The sequence below is a fragment of the Caretta caretta genome, chromosome 1 (assembly GCF_965140235.1).
Source record: "Caretta caretta isolate rCarCar2 chromosome 1, rCarCar1.hap1, whole genome shotgun sequence".
Lineage (NCBI taxonomy): Eukaryota > Metazoa > Chordata > Testudines > Cheloniidae > Caretta > Caretta caretta.
In genome coordinates, this window is record NC_134206.1 from 314,396,705 (window position 1) to 314,412,859 (window position 16,155).

Here is a 16,155-nt window from a genome sequence, read left to right on the forward strand (position 1 = left end):
AGCTCTCTGTTTGCCTGCCTGAAGCCAACACAGCCACTGGTGGCAAATAAGCCTTCCCCTGCCAAGGGGAGCCTGCAGGTATGCCCCAACTGCAGGGTAATTGAATTAGCGGGGCCAGGACCCAGATTAAAGAGACTTTAATTGGATGTAGCCCAAGGAAATGGGTCTTGAACACACACCCCGGCCAAGAGGCAGACCCATCTCTCCTATTAAGGGGTTGAACTACACAGGGCCCTGGGGAGGGTCCAGGTCCCCCTCCAATCCCTCTGACCAATGGTATAGCCACTAGGCCACCCAGTCACCAAAGGCCCCTATCACATTATACCTTAAACCTCTTTGTAAAGTTAAATAGATTGAACCCTTTTAGTTTATCACTATAAGGCATGTTTTCCAATCCTTTAATCATTCACATGGCTCTTCTCAGAACCCTTTCCAGTTTATCAACATCCTTCTTGAATTGTGGGCACAAAAACTGTACACAGTATTCCAGCAGCTGTCACACTAGAGCCAAATACAGGAGTAAAATAATCTCTCTCCTCCTACTCAAGATTCCCCTATTTATGCATTCCAGGATCACATTAGTTCTTTTGGCCACCGTGTTACACTGGGAGCTCATGTTCAGCTGATTATCCACCATGACCCTCAAATCTTTTTCAGAGTCACTGCTTCCCAGACTAGAGTTGTCCATCTGTAAGTATGTTCTTTATTCCTAGATATATACAGTAATAATAAAATGTATGCATTTACAATTGGCCAAATTAACGTGCACGTTTGCTTACACCCAGTTTCCAAGCGATCCAGATTGCTCTGAATCAGTGACCTGTCCTCTTCATTACATATCACTCCCCCGGTTTTTATGTCATCTGCAACCTTTATCAGTGATGATTTTATGTTTTCTTCCAGGTCATAGAAAAAGTGTTAAATGGTGTAGACCCAAGAACCAGTCCCTGAGAGGTTGATGATGATTCCTCAATCACAGTTACATTTTAAGACCTATCAGTTAGACAGTTTTTAATCTATTTAATGTATTCCATGTTAATGTTCTATTGTTCTAGTTTATTTATGGAACTATTGTGTGGTACCAGCCAAAAGCCCTTATATATTATGACAACACTATTACCTTTACCAACCAAATTTGTAATCTCATAAAAAAAAAATACCAAGTTAGTTTGAGTGGATCTATTTTCCATAAACCCAGGTTGATTTGTATTAATTACATTATCCTTCTTTAGCTCTTTATTAACCAAGTCCTGTATCAGTTGCTCCATTATTCTTGCCTGGGATTAATGTCAGGCTGACAGGCCTATAACTACCCCGATCATCCCATTTATCCTTTTTAAAATTGGCACAACAATAGCTTTATTCCAGTCTTCTGGAACTTCCCTAGTGCTCCAAGACTTACTGAAGAGCAACATTAACAGTCAAGCCAGTTCCTCAGCCAGCTTTTAAAAAATTCTTCGATGCAACTTAAATGGACCTGCTGATTTAAACATGTCTAACTTTAGTAGCTCCTGTTTAACCTTGTGGAATGAAAAGAGTGTTATCACTAGCATATGATGAAACTATATCATTTGTTTTCCCACAAATACAGAACAGAAATATGTATTGAACAGTTCTGCCTTTTTTGCATTATTATTGATAATTCTACCATTTCCATCTAGTAGCAGATAGATATCATTGTCAGGATTCTTTTTGTTCCTAATGTATTTTTAAAAACTTCTTATTGTCCTTAAGTCTTCTGGTCATAGATTTCTCCTTGTGTCCCTTGGCTTCCTTATCACTAATCTACATTTTCTAACTTCTGATTTATATTCATTACTATCATTACTTCCCCTTTCTTCTGTTTGTTATATATATTATTTTTTACAAACTGCCTTCACTTCCCTCTAAATCAGGTCTTTTGTCGTTGTTGTTTTTTTAACCACCACAAGGGCTCTTCCTCAGTTGTAAGATTGTGGGGTTTGGGGAATCTAATAAGGTGTTCTTAAATGATTCCCAATTATCATTCACATTTTTCTGATTAAATTCTTCCTCACAGCTGATTTGTCTCATAATTGTCTTCAACTTTGTGAAACTGGCGCTATTAAAGTACCAAGTATGTATAAAACTGGTCTGGACTTTATTTTGCTTGCACATTATAAATTGATCCATGAGCACTTGTATACAAGCTACTATTAATTTTTAATCATGGGATCAGTTCATGTTTATCTGTTAGGACCAGGTCAAATATAGAATTCCCTGTGTTGACTTCAGCACAGCAAAACTAAGTGTCATCCACGTACAGCTGCAACCATACCCCAAATTGCCCCATAGTTCAATACCATCCCCTATTTCCCTACACCCCAGTGACCTCAGAACACTTCCTAAAAAGACTTTCCTAAATTCAGCTAAAGTTTCAGTGCAATTTGGTATTCTGTCTTCACTTCCTACTCTAAACTGTAATGGTGTATAAACTGTTAATTAGTAACTCTATTTTTCCCAATGTTGGGTGGTTTCCAGAAATACTCAAAGGGATTACTTTCCATATCAGTTAATAAAATTTGCTTTGAGATTGATCTGGATGAAAGACGCTATATAAATATACAAACATTAACAATATTTTGTGCTATAAATTAGTTAATACTATTGTGAGGGACATAACAAGCCAGGACAGAAAGTATGATAAAGTAAACAGAAAGAAATATGAATTAGTAAATGAGCTGCCACGTGATGGTGGTTCTCTTTTACAAGACTCTATCCCCTGAAAATTCTATTCCAGAATGTTTTCTTTAATTTAATGATTTTTCATTTAGTAGTAGAGTTCAGTTATTTAAAGCAAATGCACAAAAATTAAAGGTAATTTAATCAACTACCCTGGCTGTTAACAATAAACATTATACCTCCAGATTTAAAGTACAGTTTAATTTTCAGCGACAAAAACAACCAACCAATGCTGGTGGCCTTAGCCTACTTTTTGCCCCATGTTCCACACTGCCTCACAATTTGCTGCATACATACTGTTGGCAACCCATTCACTGAACTACTTGTTATACCTGAATAGATGTTTCTCTGTGTCAAATTTAATCACATTGACAAGTTCCATAGAGCAACTTACCCAACACTCGATGGCTCTTAGTTGCTCTATCATTGTACAGTGGCCTTACGTGTGAAAGAGGAATTACTTATTTAAAAACCGAATAAGATTATTTAATTTATCATATGTCATAGGGGCTCTTTATATTTCTTGAAATGATCAGAAGTACATAAAAATAATCTGCAATCCCTCATGCTATGGCTATTTAAAGTGTAGTTCTTTCAAAGCATATTTGTTCCTGTATGTAAGGATCACAAAAATGATAGAATACTTACTGCTGAAGCAAGAGGCTTGTGACAAATTCATAGTCAAGTTTTTCATCACACTTCCCAGTGTTTTACTGTGTAAGCAACCCCATACTTCACTGGAGAAATCTGACTTTCACTGACCCGGACAAGGTGGGAAAAATCTCTATTTGTCTTAGCTCTGGAGCAGAGGCAGTTTTATTGGCAATGTGGCATCTTTCTAATGATGAACAAATGGTTATCCAAGTCCAGGGCATTTCCTCTGCATCTCACTTTGTTTCCCCTGTACATAGCATTTCATGGAAGCCTGACTTCTATTTCATTGGGGGAAAAAAAGACTATTAATTCTGTCACACAGTAAGCTTTCGAGGAGAAGATATGTTCTTTTTATGTATCTTTCTATTCATTGAACCCTGAATCAAAGGTCTGTTCAGGTGTTCAATAATGTACTATATGCTTCCTAATCTAATAGAAGTACTTCTCCAAACCAACTGCTGTCTTTTCTACATCTATATTCTTTTTTCTTTTTTCTTCAAAGGTAAAATGTTTAATAACATTGGGATGTGCAGTCTCCCAATGCTACAAATGTTCCATTTTCCTGCTTTTTTCCTAATTAGGCACTCACAGAAGTGCTACTTTTAAAAATAATCTCTTTTTGGCCCAACCTACCTATTTCACAGACTGTCCCACAGACTACATTCATTGTCTGCTGTTATTGATTGGGCTGTTAAGTCTGGCATCTGCACTTCCTGCGAAGAGGCTCCCTGATGTATTCAGATTGTTAGTGAAGGAGAACATGAGTCATACTCATCTGTCAATTCTATTGAACACCCAGGTCTATTTTAGTGGAGCCTAGCAACTCTCCCCAGCATTATCTAGTGGTCTTTTCCTGCCTGGCTTTGAGCTACCATATACTACAGAGAAAGTCAATGGAACTTTTTCAGGAACAGTAGAGAAAATTCACTTCTTCGTCCATCCATTCAGTATTATTCTTAAGACATCCTGACCAATGTCATGATCATTTGCATTGTTGGAAAGCAAGGCTGAACTGTATTGCTATGAGATTATTTGCATGCAAAAGCACACCCATCAACTATCCTGGTCACCATATAGTAAAATATATTAGGATGATGACGAGTGGTCCAACTTTTTATTATCTTCCATTAGGTGCTCCTACTAGGAATTCTTGTTTTGTTTTTTAAATTTTTCCAATGTTATACTTCGAGTTTGGATTCAGCAATGTTCTATAAAATCAAATTTATATTAGCCATCAGAGGAAAATAGATTCTTTGGGTCCTTTAATGAAATGTAATGGCCTAGAGCAAGTCCTGAATCATGTTTACTACAGGTAGAGAAAACATCATGACCATCTTATATCATTTGCTTTTGCTGCAGGTAGACAAGAAGTCAGTATAGTTTTAATTCTGACTCATAAAAATTGAGGGATCTCAATTCTGATCCTCTCCTACAGGGCTAGGCTTATAATTTGTGAAGCCTCTAGCCACTGGACAGAGACTGAGCAATGACTCACCTCCTCTGGTGACACTACTGCCAGAAGGTAAGTTCTGTCTGCTCTCTAGGATTTCCAGTGTTCAACTGTTCACCAAAGCTTGTGCTTCAGGTCAGCACTGTCTTCTTATGATTACGACTATCTCTGCTAGATCTTCATATCCACAAAGGTTTAATTTAACCCTTTCTTAGCTGAAAAGCACTGCAAATTAAGATGCAGCCACAGAATAAAAGCCATAAACAAGTCACTTAACATTCTTGTATACAGTCTCTGATAATCTGAGTGACCAGGCTTCTTCTTACTGCTAAAACAATCTTGTAAATCTGTGATGCTTCTTTTTCTTCCCCAACTTCTATTCAGTGTAGGAGGAAAGAAATCTAATGTTAAGTACAGTTTTTCATAAACCTCCCTGTGTTTCACTGAAAAGTTTTATTATGTTTAGATGTCTTCTTGTCTTGCATCTCAAAGACGGTGATAATTCCAGTGTGCCTTTGCTTCAGCTTTTCATAGCCTCAACCAAGCCCCAAATATTAGCTGTTCTAAATTCTGGGTCAAACCAAAGCCCAGGTCAACATGACCAACTTCAAGTTCAGATTTGAATCTGATCTTCCTGGCTCAGGAATTTGTCTAGTTACTGCAGTTGAGAGAAGCGGTCAGTAAGCATTTCTAGCTAGCACTCATGTTACAACACATACTACTAAGTGACACAAGTTCTAAAAGGGGATTCATTATTAATCATAGAAGGAAGTACATTTGCCAATTCATAAATGCCAAGGACTGCTAGCTTGTTTTTAACAGCTTTCCTCCTGTGGAGATTACATGGCTGAGGGCTCAAATTTGCTAAACCCACACATTTGTTGGGAAGTACTACATCTGACCTGGTATGCAGAGTACTGTAGCTAAATGAATAAAACATGATTTTCTGGTGGAAATAAAACTCCCGTCCTTTATGTGTTTCTTATTTGTTATGAATATGAGCACCTTTTTATGCAAATATTACTTCTTTCAATGTTTGCTCTGAAATACCTTGCCTGCTACTAGTAATAAAGAAATGGAAATCACAAACAGACACTTAACTTATTGTCAAAGATCATACTTTATAATAGCCCTAAATTTCTGTCATCATAATATAAAAATCAAGTGCTTTGTGTCTGGTTATTATTTATACTGAGCCCCTTTTACAGGAGTCTGGGAGTGTAAAGGGATTTTAAAGTGGGTGTAAATGTACACTGCCACAGCGGTAAAACATGGCCTTATTGTGAATGAGAATCAGGCTCTTTGGGTTTGTGATATTCATTTGACAGCTTTAAGCATCTGCATTCAGATTGGTCTGCTAAAGGTCAAGTGTCTGATGTCTCCAAGCCAAAGAAAATTCTGTTCTTGTGTTCAAGTGTATATATAGGAGCTAACTATGCTTTTTTATATTTTGACTTCTATATTGTGTTTGCCAGATGTTTTGCTTCCATATTAGCATTGTCAGGTTAAAGTGTTTATTCTTGTTGGTTCAGTGTTGAGCAGTAATCATAAACCCTGATTCTGGAAGCTATAGCTGCTGCAGAGGGAATCTGAAAGGTCAGTCAGCCTGAAGGAAAGCTGAAGATTAAAGGAAGAAACCCATATCATAGCTAGAAGAAGCTCTGAAGCCGGTCAAGTCTGCTGACAAACAAACCTTTAGGGATTCGATATAGAGTCTTTATCTAAATACTCTATCTAAATACCAGTGTTAGTATTTTCTGCACCATGTGAAAGCCAATATCACACAAAAAGAGGGACAAGTTGCCAATGAGACCCTGAGGAACCAGTGAAAACTTTTGAAGAACCAAAGGTCCCAGCACACAAATCCTGAAGGTCTGGCTTAGAGTCAGGACCAGACAAGAGGGTAGTCTGATGCACTGCAGCCAAAATCTGATAGAAAAAATATCGGGGACAATCCTGAAAAAAATTTCTAGTTCAATACTCCACAACAGAGAAATGTACTAATCCTTAGCTAAACTTAACAGTGGCTATTGATTGTTCACAGAGAAAGCCCTAAGAATAGACACAAAACTTTTATGAAGTTTCACTATCCTGCTCAAAAAAATATAGTTCACTGAAGTATGGCATTTACTGAATAAAGTAGATTTATGAGAAAAGTGTGTTAGCTTATAAAGCAGTTTGAAATGAAAATGTCGGCAGAAGCTGGAATAGACCATATGAACAGAAGTGTAGCATCATGCATCAAACGTTAGAGTGGCACAGCAGGGACCTGAGTTCTAGTTTCTGGCCTGCTGGGTCCCCTTGGGCAGTATTCCTTCTGTAAAATGGGGGTGATGATACTGTACTTACCTCCTTTGTAAAGCACTTTGAAATCTACTGATGAAAAAAATTAGTGTTAGGTATTATAGATGATATTTGGTTAATATTCATTAAAAATCGCAGTCATTTAACAACTGGGTATGTAATGTAGCTTCATTAAAAGGAAGGTATCCACTCTGGAGGGTGAGAAAGATATTGAAATAAAAAGGCCTGTCCTTTGTAGGTCAGTAATGTAAAAAGTTGGTCTATTATCTTACACCAGTATATTGCCTTTGATACACCCATTGCCATCAATGGAAATTCCACTGGGGATCAAAGACTATAATATGGTTTGCAGTGTGATGATTAACAGTGCTGGTAATTATCAGTAAAAGTTACCCAGTGCCCAATAAATGTTGTCTAGTGAAAGAAATATATTATTTTGTTACAATAGGTAATCAGTAGATAAAATAACACCCACACATGAACTAAGCTTGGTGAAAAAGGAAATAGGGCCTAAACAAAATCTATCATCATCATCAATAATTAATTTATTTCTATTGTGCGAGTGGCTAAGGATCCAAACAGGGATTAGGACCCATTGCACTAGGCACTTTGCAAACACGATTACACGGAAACAGTCCCTGCCCCAGAGAGTTTATAATCTAAAATTTAGACAATATGTGGCAGGTGAATAAGAAATAAATAGGAGAGGAAGTAGGAGAGAAAGAGATGGGAGGACAAGATTGTAGCAGACACAGGTGTGCTTGTATTCAGTGTTTTCACGTGTAACAGTGTTTTCAGTACTCCCTGGTACTTGCCAGCCTCACCTTATATTTCACACACCATCATAATTACCATATGACAATGACATACAGGCGCAATATAGAAAAGAACAAACAACCAGCAGCAACAGGACTGAAAAGCTAAAAGACTGAATGGGAGCTTTAGTCATCTTTTTTTGGAAGAAAACATGAATGCAGTTACAACTAAATCAAACAGAACAAAGCACACATAATTATGAAAAGTGTAAATATTTAAATAGAAATATTTCTCTTCACCGACAAGCTATATCATGCTACCAAAACTGTAGCATATCATGGAATATGGAATCTATCCCAAAACTGTAAGGAACACAAATTTAGTTTCAAGTTCTTGTTCTCATGTGTTCAGGACCTGGCTAGTACATTTCTCCTTATGTTGTTGAGCACTTCTCTTTCACGTCTCCTATTTCTCTTACACTGCTCAGCAGACTGATACAAAGAGGAACTCTCCCTTTCATAGAAGACTACAGGAAGGAGATAATACAGGCACATAACCTGTTGTCAAAGGCTGCATATTTGTAGGCTTCTATTTGGGCCCCAAAAATAAACCAATAGTGTCTGGCCAAGCAGCAATAGAAACTTAATAGTAGATATGGTAAGGTGATTTATCAGAGCTGTGGCTGAAAAGGGGAAGCTATAATATTGGTAGCACTCTGATAATTACTGCAAAGTAGTCTCAAAGGAACAATAATTTGTAAATACTTATAGCTTTGTTTTTGTTATTATTTATGTACCTGTTATACTGAAAACCAGAACTGTGTGAAACCAACTCTTTGAGGTTTGCATGATATCAGGATCCAATGGGTGGATCCAGTCATCAAGGTTCACAATTCCTTAAGTTCATTTTGTGTTTCAGGTTTGCAGAGACCCAGAGCTTAATTTGTAATGAAAGAGGTACTGGAGCTCAAGCAATTTTTTTTACATTCATAACTGATGCAGCAAGCCCAGGGGTGCTGGGGCTATGAACGGTCAAGTTTAGAGGTGCTGGGGCTCAGCCCTCGCGAGCCCTGGCACAAATTAAGCACTACAGAGACTCCAAACCAACCTCACACCAAACCCTGTAAGTTTTTTGGGGGTTTACACTGAACCTGGTGAATTTCAGCACCCTCCTCCTATGATCATAATTTCCCCTCCTCCTTACATTGTGCTATTTTCTAAAGGAAAGGTGATGTTCCATGGCCTCTCCCCTTTAGGTTGTAGCTATCTGCATCTTTGGGGTGTGCATAGCTGGCCCTATCCCTTGTTGCAGGGATTCCCCATTTGATATGGTGTTTTCTGCTGAAAATATACTCCAGAGGGAGGTAAAGTGTCTTCAGTGAGGCAGCAATGGATCTTAAGAGCAATTCCAAGTTTAACTACTGATGGTGACAGAATTGGCTGCCAATTCACCTGCATTTTATGGATTAGACTTAGATTTCCACTCAAAAAAACCCAACCAAACAAAAAACATGCTAGATGGGGAGCAGACCAGCCAGCCAGCCATTTCCTGAAGATCTGATGGCATGGGGAAAGGATTGTTGGCCTTTTCTTCACCAGCAGAGACCACCAGGTAGGGACGGTTTTGGGACTACCTGAATTAAGCAGGGTGCATGAAGGGTATGAAGGGATTTGGTATCTATTGGGAGGGTGGATATAATGAGGAGAACAGCATTCTGTGAAGGGGAATCATAGAATCATAGAATATCAGGGTTGGAAGGGACCCCAGAAGGTCATCTAGTCCAACCCCCTGCTCGAAGCAGGATCAATTCCCAGTTAAATCATCCCAGCCAGGGCTTTGTCAAGCCTGACTTTAAAAACCTCTAAGGAAGGAGATTCTACCACCTCCCTAGGTAACGCATTCCAGTGTTTCACCACCCTCATAGTGAAAAAGTTTTTCCTAATATCCAATCTAAACCTCCCCCACTGCAACTTGAGACCATTACTCCTCGTTCTGTCATCTACTACCATTGAGAACAGTCTAGAGCCATCCTCTTTGGAACCCCCTTTCAGGTAGTTGAAAGCAGCTATCAAATCCCCCCTCATTCTTCTCTTCTGCACACTAAACAATCCCAGCTTCCTCAGCCTCTCCTCATAAGTCATGTGTTCCAGACCCCTAATCCTTTTTGTTGCCCTCTGCTGGACTCTCTCCAATTTATCCACATCCTTCTTGTAGTGTGGGGCCCAAAACTGGACACAGTACTCCAGATGAGGCCTCACCAATGTCGAATAGAGGGGAACGATCACGTCCCTCGATCTGCTCGCTATGCCCCTACTTATACATCTCAAAATGCCATTGGCCTTCTTGGCAACAAGTGCACACTGCTGACTCATATCCAGCTTCTCATCCACTGTCACCCCTAGGTCCTTTTCCGCAGAACTGCTGCCTAGCCATTCGGCCCCTAGTCTGTAGCGGTGCATTGGATTCTTCTGTCCTAAGTGTAGGACCCTGCACTTATCCTTATTGAACCTCATCAGATTTCTTTTGGGAAGGAGGATCCCCAGTCAGCTCAATTCTTCTTTGATGTTCCCTAAAGCCTGAACAGTGGTTTGGATTCATACTAAAACCCAGGATCTGGTAAAACTGCTCGCTTTCAGGTTTTGATGTGAAATGTTTCCACAGCCCAAATGAACACTATGTACAACAGCTAACCACAGTAGAAATGTATATTTTCATTTCATGGCACCTTAACGCATGAATCTGGGCTATTTATTGTTCTTGTTGAAGTGTTATCCAAATTAACAGTATAAATATATAGCCATAACTTCATTCCAGCCTCTCCCTTTTTTATGTTCAGAAATTAACATTTTATTGGTCTGGCGGCACAGTAGCCCTGTACTTCGTTTTCATGTGGGTGATCTGAAGTCAGGAGTGATTGCTGGACAAATCTGCCTCTTGACTTCAAGGACATTGCATCCATTTGCATCAAGGACATGAGTGGTGTACATCCAATCTTTTTGTGTAATAGCCTACTTATGAAGAAGAAACTTCCATTACCCCTACCTGGCTATAGAGAAGATTCTACAATACAGTTTAACAGAACAGAGGAACACAAGGGGAAATCTGTGCTAAAATACAAGATATTGTTTTAGCTCCCTTGCTTAGGAGAAAAATGGGAATTTTCTTGCTGCTGACAATTATAAAAAATAATATATGTTTTTTAAATGAAAGCTCAAATGCTCTAACTTCTCATTAATGAGAACTATGTAATCAGCCTGCTACTTACAGTTAGGTGAAGTTGATTTGTCCAGTGACCAATTACTTTGTATTCTGCACTTTTGTTGGTCATTTGATACTGAAATATATCATAGCGCCCAGGTGCATCTCCATTTTCATTGAAAATAACAGGCGTTCCAGCACTCCCTACAAAACAGTTGAACAACAATTGATATAAAGTTCCTCCAAAAATATTCTCATAAATCTACTTTAGCTTCTATTTTTTTTCTTTAACATGTGCTGGAAAAAATGAGACAATATGATATAATTACATCAAGCAAGTTTTCATGCAATGTTGCCAGCATTATAATAAACCTAAAAAACTTGTAGAGAAAGGCCATTGTTACTTGTAGAGAAAGGCCATTGAAAGGACGTTATTACTTGCATCACAATATAAACTGTCCGTCAGTGCCAGCTAACCTATGTAAAATTAATCAAACCAAATTACAAAGGTAAATGTTCAGTTAAATGTTTAATACTGATTAACATTAGATGGCTATTTTAAGAAGCAGGGATAAAATCCTGGCCTTGTTGAAGTCAATGGCAAAACTCACACTGACTTCAATGGGGGTCAAAACTTCACCTCAGGACTGAGTACAGTGTAACAAAAGTGCAGGCAATAGTCAGGCTGTGTCTGGTCAGCTGAGAGTTCCACAGGCATAGGGGAGCTCTCAGCTAAGCTGGCATAGCCTGGTCTTGCACCACACACCCCAAGGCCCATCATATGGGGCATGCTAACAGCAGCAAAGGGTTTTGCTGGAGTGCTACTGGACTCTGGCTGGTCTCAGCTAGTGAACAGTCACTTTGGGACAATTGCCAACTGGCATAGAGTTAAACCAGCATAGAACAGGTGTAACTCAGTGACGAATAAAGCCCAGAGTTTCTCAGCAATTACAATTGTCAGGAGTGGTGTACTGAAGGTGTGGCGAATTCCAACTCCCTCCACCCTGAAAATTAGAAAATGAGAGAACAGTCAAAGTGTTGGAGGAAGAAAGCAATGTGGGATTCCACTTGTGGAAGTGAGTAGCTACTTGCTATGGTATAATGTTAAAAGACTTTGGGGGCCTGTATCATGACTTAGCTAGAATATCTAGAATATCTTCAGCGGAGGATGAGGTTGGAGATCCACATCTGGGAGTTGCCTTTTGGTGGACCTACCTGTGTGAAATGACTTGGGTTGGTTTTGTGAAAATTTTGCAATATTGCAAAGCTCTGGTGGCTGAAAACAATGGCTAAAACAACATGGAAAACCAAGTCTCAGTTCTCTGCACGTTCCTCTATCCCCACTCCGGAGGCAGCGAGGCATTCAAACGATGAGAGGCTGCAAAGAATTTCAGGTGCCAGGTTGCCAAAAGGAAACTGGACAACTCTCAGTGTGCACTTATAACTGCAGAACACTGACGAGGGAGGAATCGATAAACCATCTCATGGAGGAAAAGGCAAAAACAGCATGCGATGTGCTGGGTGTTTGCGAAACATGAGGAAAGAAGGAGATGGAGGTCAGCTGGAGGGATGGAAGCATAACATTCTAGGAAAAGGAGAAGGCACGAGGACAGTTGGAGGAGTCAGATTCATCATAAACAAGGAATGGTCTTTGAAAATTGTCTCATGTCATTTTAAGTCATTGTGTATCGGGGTGCTTTACCTCCGATTGAACCGAAATAGTACCCTCAAAATCATCCAGATCTATGGTCCCACAAGTGCATGAGAAGACGATGATGTGGAAGGATTCTATCAGCAACTGGAGGAAACCCTCGTTCAGAGTTCCACATAAACTATTGTAATGGGAGATTTTAATGCCAAGGTTGGAAGAGGGAGAGAGGGTGAAAAGTTCATAGGAAGGTATGGTATCGGAGAATGAAACATGCAAAGAGAATGACTAGCTATATTGGCAGAGACGAGGAAAATGTTCATTGGTAACACCTGGTTCTGAAAGAAGGTCAACAGAAGATGGACCTGGATTGCACCAAACGCGATGACAAAAAATGAAATCAATTACTTTCTGATCGATAGATGATGCATCGTGCAGGATATATCAGTAGTGCCATCATTCAATATTGGTAGCGATCATCGCCTACTGAGAGCCAGACTCACGTTCACTGTGAAGGTGGAGAAAAGAGCGCTGTGTATGGTAAACAGAAGGTGCCAACCAGTAGCTTTCGATGAGGCAATCTTGAAGGAAAACATTTCTAGGGAAGATTGGAGCCTCCTGGACGACTGCAACGATTATTATGAGAACTTCAGTAAGAGACTGAAATGGTGTGTGAAATCAGCTGAGCATGAAAGACCAAGAAGAGCTAGCGGAAGAATCTCGGAGAATACAAAGACTTTATTGGACAAGAGGAGGAAAATGAAAAGAAATGGCAGTGACAGGCTTGAGTACTCCCCTCTCTGCAAGCTCATATGAATGAAGTTGAAGGAAGACTTTGAGAAATTTTGAACTGAAAAGCTCCTAAAGGCTGCTGAAGATCACAAAAGTCTCAAAAAATGCAAATGGGAACTGGAGTTGTAAGGTCATCATTATCGGCTTTGAAGAACAGGGACGGAGAATCAGTAACCAATTGAACAGAGGTGGAGGCAATTTCTATACCCAGCTGTTTGCATCCCATATAGATGTACCAAGGCCATCACTTCACCAAACCAATGAACACATACTCCCGGTTCTCATCAGCAAAGTCCGTCATGCAGTCCATCAAAATAAAGAGGGGAAGGCTCCGGGCAAGGATGGTCTGACAGCAGAAGTGCATAAGGCGGGAAGTCAGGAACTTTGGAAAGCTCTCACCCAAAGGTTTAGCTGCTACCTGGGAATCCAGAAGATAACGTCCAGTTGGAAAGAGTTCAATACCGTCTTGTTCCATAAGAAAGGCGATCGAGAAAATCTAAAGAACTATCACCCAATCTGCCTGCTTTCGCATATCTATAAGTTGTTCACTAAAATAATAACAAATTGACTGTCACGAAACCTGGATGAACAGCAACCTAGAGAGCAGGCCGGCTTTTGAAGGAATTACAGCATGAGAGACCACATCTTCACTCTAAACCAACTACTAGAGCATTCAAGGGAATACAAGTTCCCTTTGTGCATTGCCTTCGTGGAATACAAGAAGGCTTTCGACAGCATAGAGACTAACGCCATTCTTGAAGCTCTTTCAGAACAGTGCATCAGCATGAAATATATCACATTACTAAAGGAAGCAAACTCTGGCTGCAGCACGGACATATCGCTGTTCGATACTCCCCTCCGAATCCCCATCAAGAAAGGTGTGAAACAAGGAGATACTGTTTCACCAAAATTATTCACAGCCTGTCTCGAATTGTTTTTTCAACTAGCAGACTTGAAAGGCTGGATTAATATCAACGGCGAGCGGCTAAATCATCTCAGGTTCACAGATGATATAGTGCTGATAGCCGAAAATATAGCCCAGCTTGAGAGAATGCTTAAAGAACTGAATGCGAAAAGTAGTCAAGTTGGATTAAAAATGAACTAGTCAAAAACAAAATACATGAGATCAGATGTTCTGCCAAGAACCCAAATAACTCTTGGAGGAGAGCAGATCCAAGAGGTTGATAAATATGTTTATTTGGGCCAGGAAGTCAACATGCGCCACGATCAGAAAGGCGAACTGTCGTGCAGAAAAAAAGCTGGATGGTGCACATTCAATAACATCAAGGACATCCTCCAAGGAAAGATCAGCAAAACAACTTGTGCAAATCTTTTTAACTCAACCGTGCTTCCAGCGATGTTATAGGGCAGCGAAACATGGTCACTGACAAAGACTGAAGAATATCAACTGTCTGTCACACAGAGGGCAATGAAACAAAGATTTCTGGACATTTCGCTCCGCGATCACATCCCCAGTGAAATAATTAGGCAGCAGTCTGGAGTGCGAGACGTTGTTGTTGAAAGTAGGCTCAGCAAAAAGCAGTGGGTGGGACATGTGGCCTGACTCAGCGACAACAGATAGACCGCAGCTTTTTCCGAGTGGTATCCGTGAGAACAGAAACGGCCATGTGGTCGGCCTCCAAAGAGGTGGGATGATTTCCTAACAAAGAGATATGGACAAGCATGGTGAAGGATGGCCAGAATAAGAGAAGATTGGAAGACGTGTTGTGGTCGGCTCAGTCTCAACTGATGAAGGACCGACAGTCTATGCAGTCTACGCAAAGCTCATACCAAAAATCTCTAGACATTCTGTTCAAACTACAAACAATTGTTATAAGTTCAAATTCATTTTATGATCATTTGTCAGCAACCATTTAACACTGTATTTTAAAAGTAAGTAAATGGAGGCTTTCCATGTTTTATCCACTTATAGTGTAGTTATGCTGCAATCTATTATTTTAACCTATGATTGATGCAGGTACTTATATGCAACATGTCACCATTGTAACTATATTGAGTGCTTCACAACAGAAGGTATATGGTAGAAATCTTAGGAATGAGAGAACTGGTTTGGATAAACTTAGAGCTTAGCTGGACCTTCACCTGACCCTCAAACCAAACTTTTTCTGAGGCTCAAATGCATTTATGTTTCTTGTTGTCCATTTCTTACTCACTTTCAGAACCAAAAGTATCAAAATATTTCAAGAAAGTCTGTATTTCTAGCCTGCCTGGAATCAGGAAGTACTTCAATCTCTATTCATAAGGTCTCCAGACCATTTTAAAAAGCCCAAATGGGAAGTATGTGGAAACATTACTCTAACCAGTCTCCCCCACATGCCAACCAAAAGTGAGTGGGGTGACTATGCTGAACCTTCAAAGAAGTGCAGCAAATTATATTCTTCTCAGCGCAACATCAATACTTCCCAATACTCCCCCTGGGGGTGCAGCAGTGCACCATCCCTTCTGTAGGACTGTAGTTCAATCGTGATATAGCCCTAAAGAGTCATACAGAAGGACAAGCAGATGGGCTGGATATCTGAACCAGTCCCCTGAACTTTGCACATCACTAACATAGTCCTTTTTAGGTGTGCATTTTTCAATTTTTAGCATCCTTTTAAAGGGAGTTTCTGTGATTGACAATGCATATTGTAAG

The 16,155-nt window shown here is 39.8% G+C and overlaps 1 protein-coding gene across 4 annotated transcripts in view; it reads right to left on the bottom strand.

The window, feature by feature from the left end:
• GRM8 (glutamate metabotropic receptor 8) overlaps positions 1 to 16,155 on the bottom strand; it is a 487,038-nt gene that overhangs the window by 81,898 nt on the left and 388,985 nt on the right. For all 4 annotated transcript variants that reach the window (XM_048836888.2, XM_048836886.2, XM_048836885.2 and 1 more), the window contains exon 8: positions 11,130 to 11,266. In XM_048836888.2, coding sequence (XP_048692845.1) covers positions 11,130 to 11,266 — 137 coding nt within the window. The remainder of the gene's footprint in view (positions 1 to 11,129; positions 11,267 to 16,155) is intronic.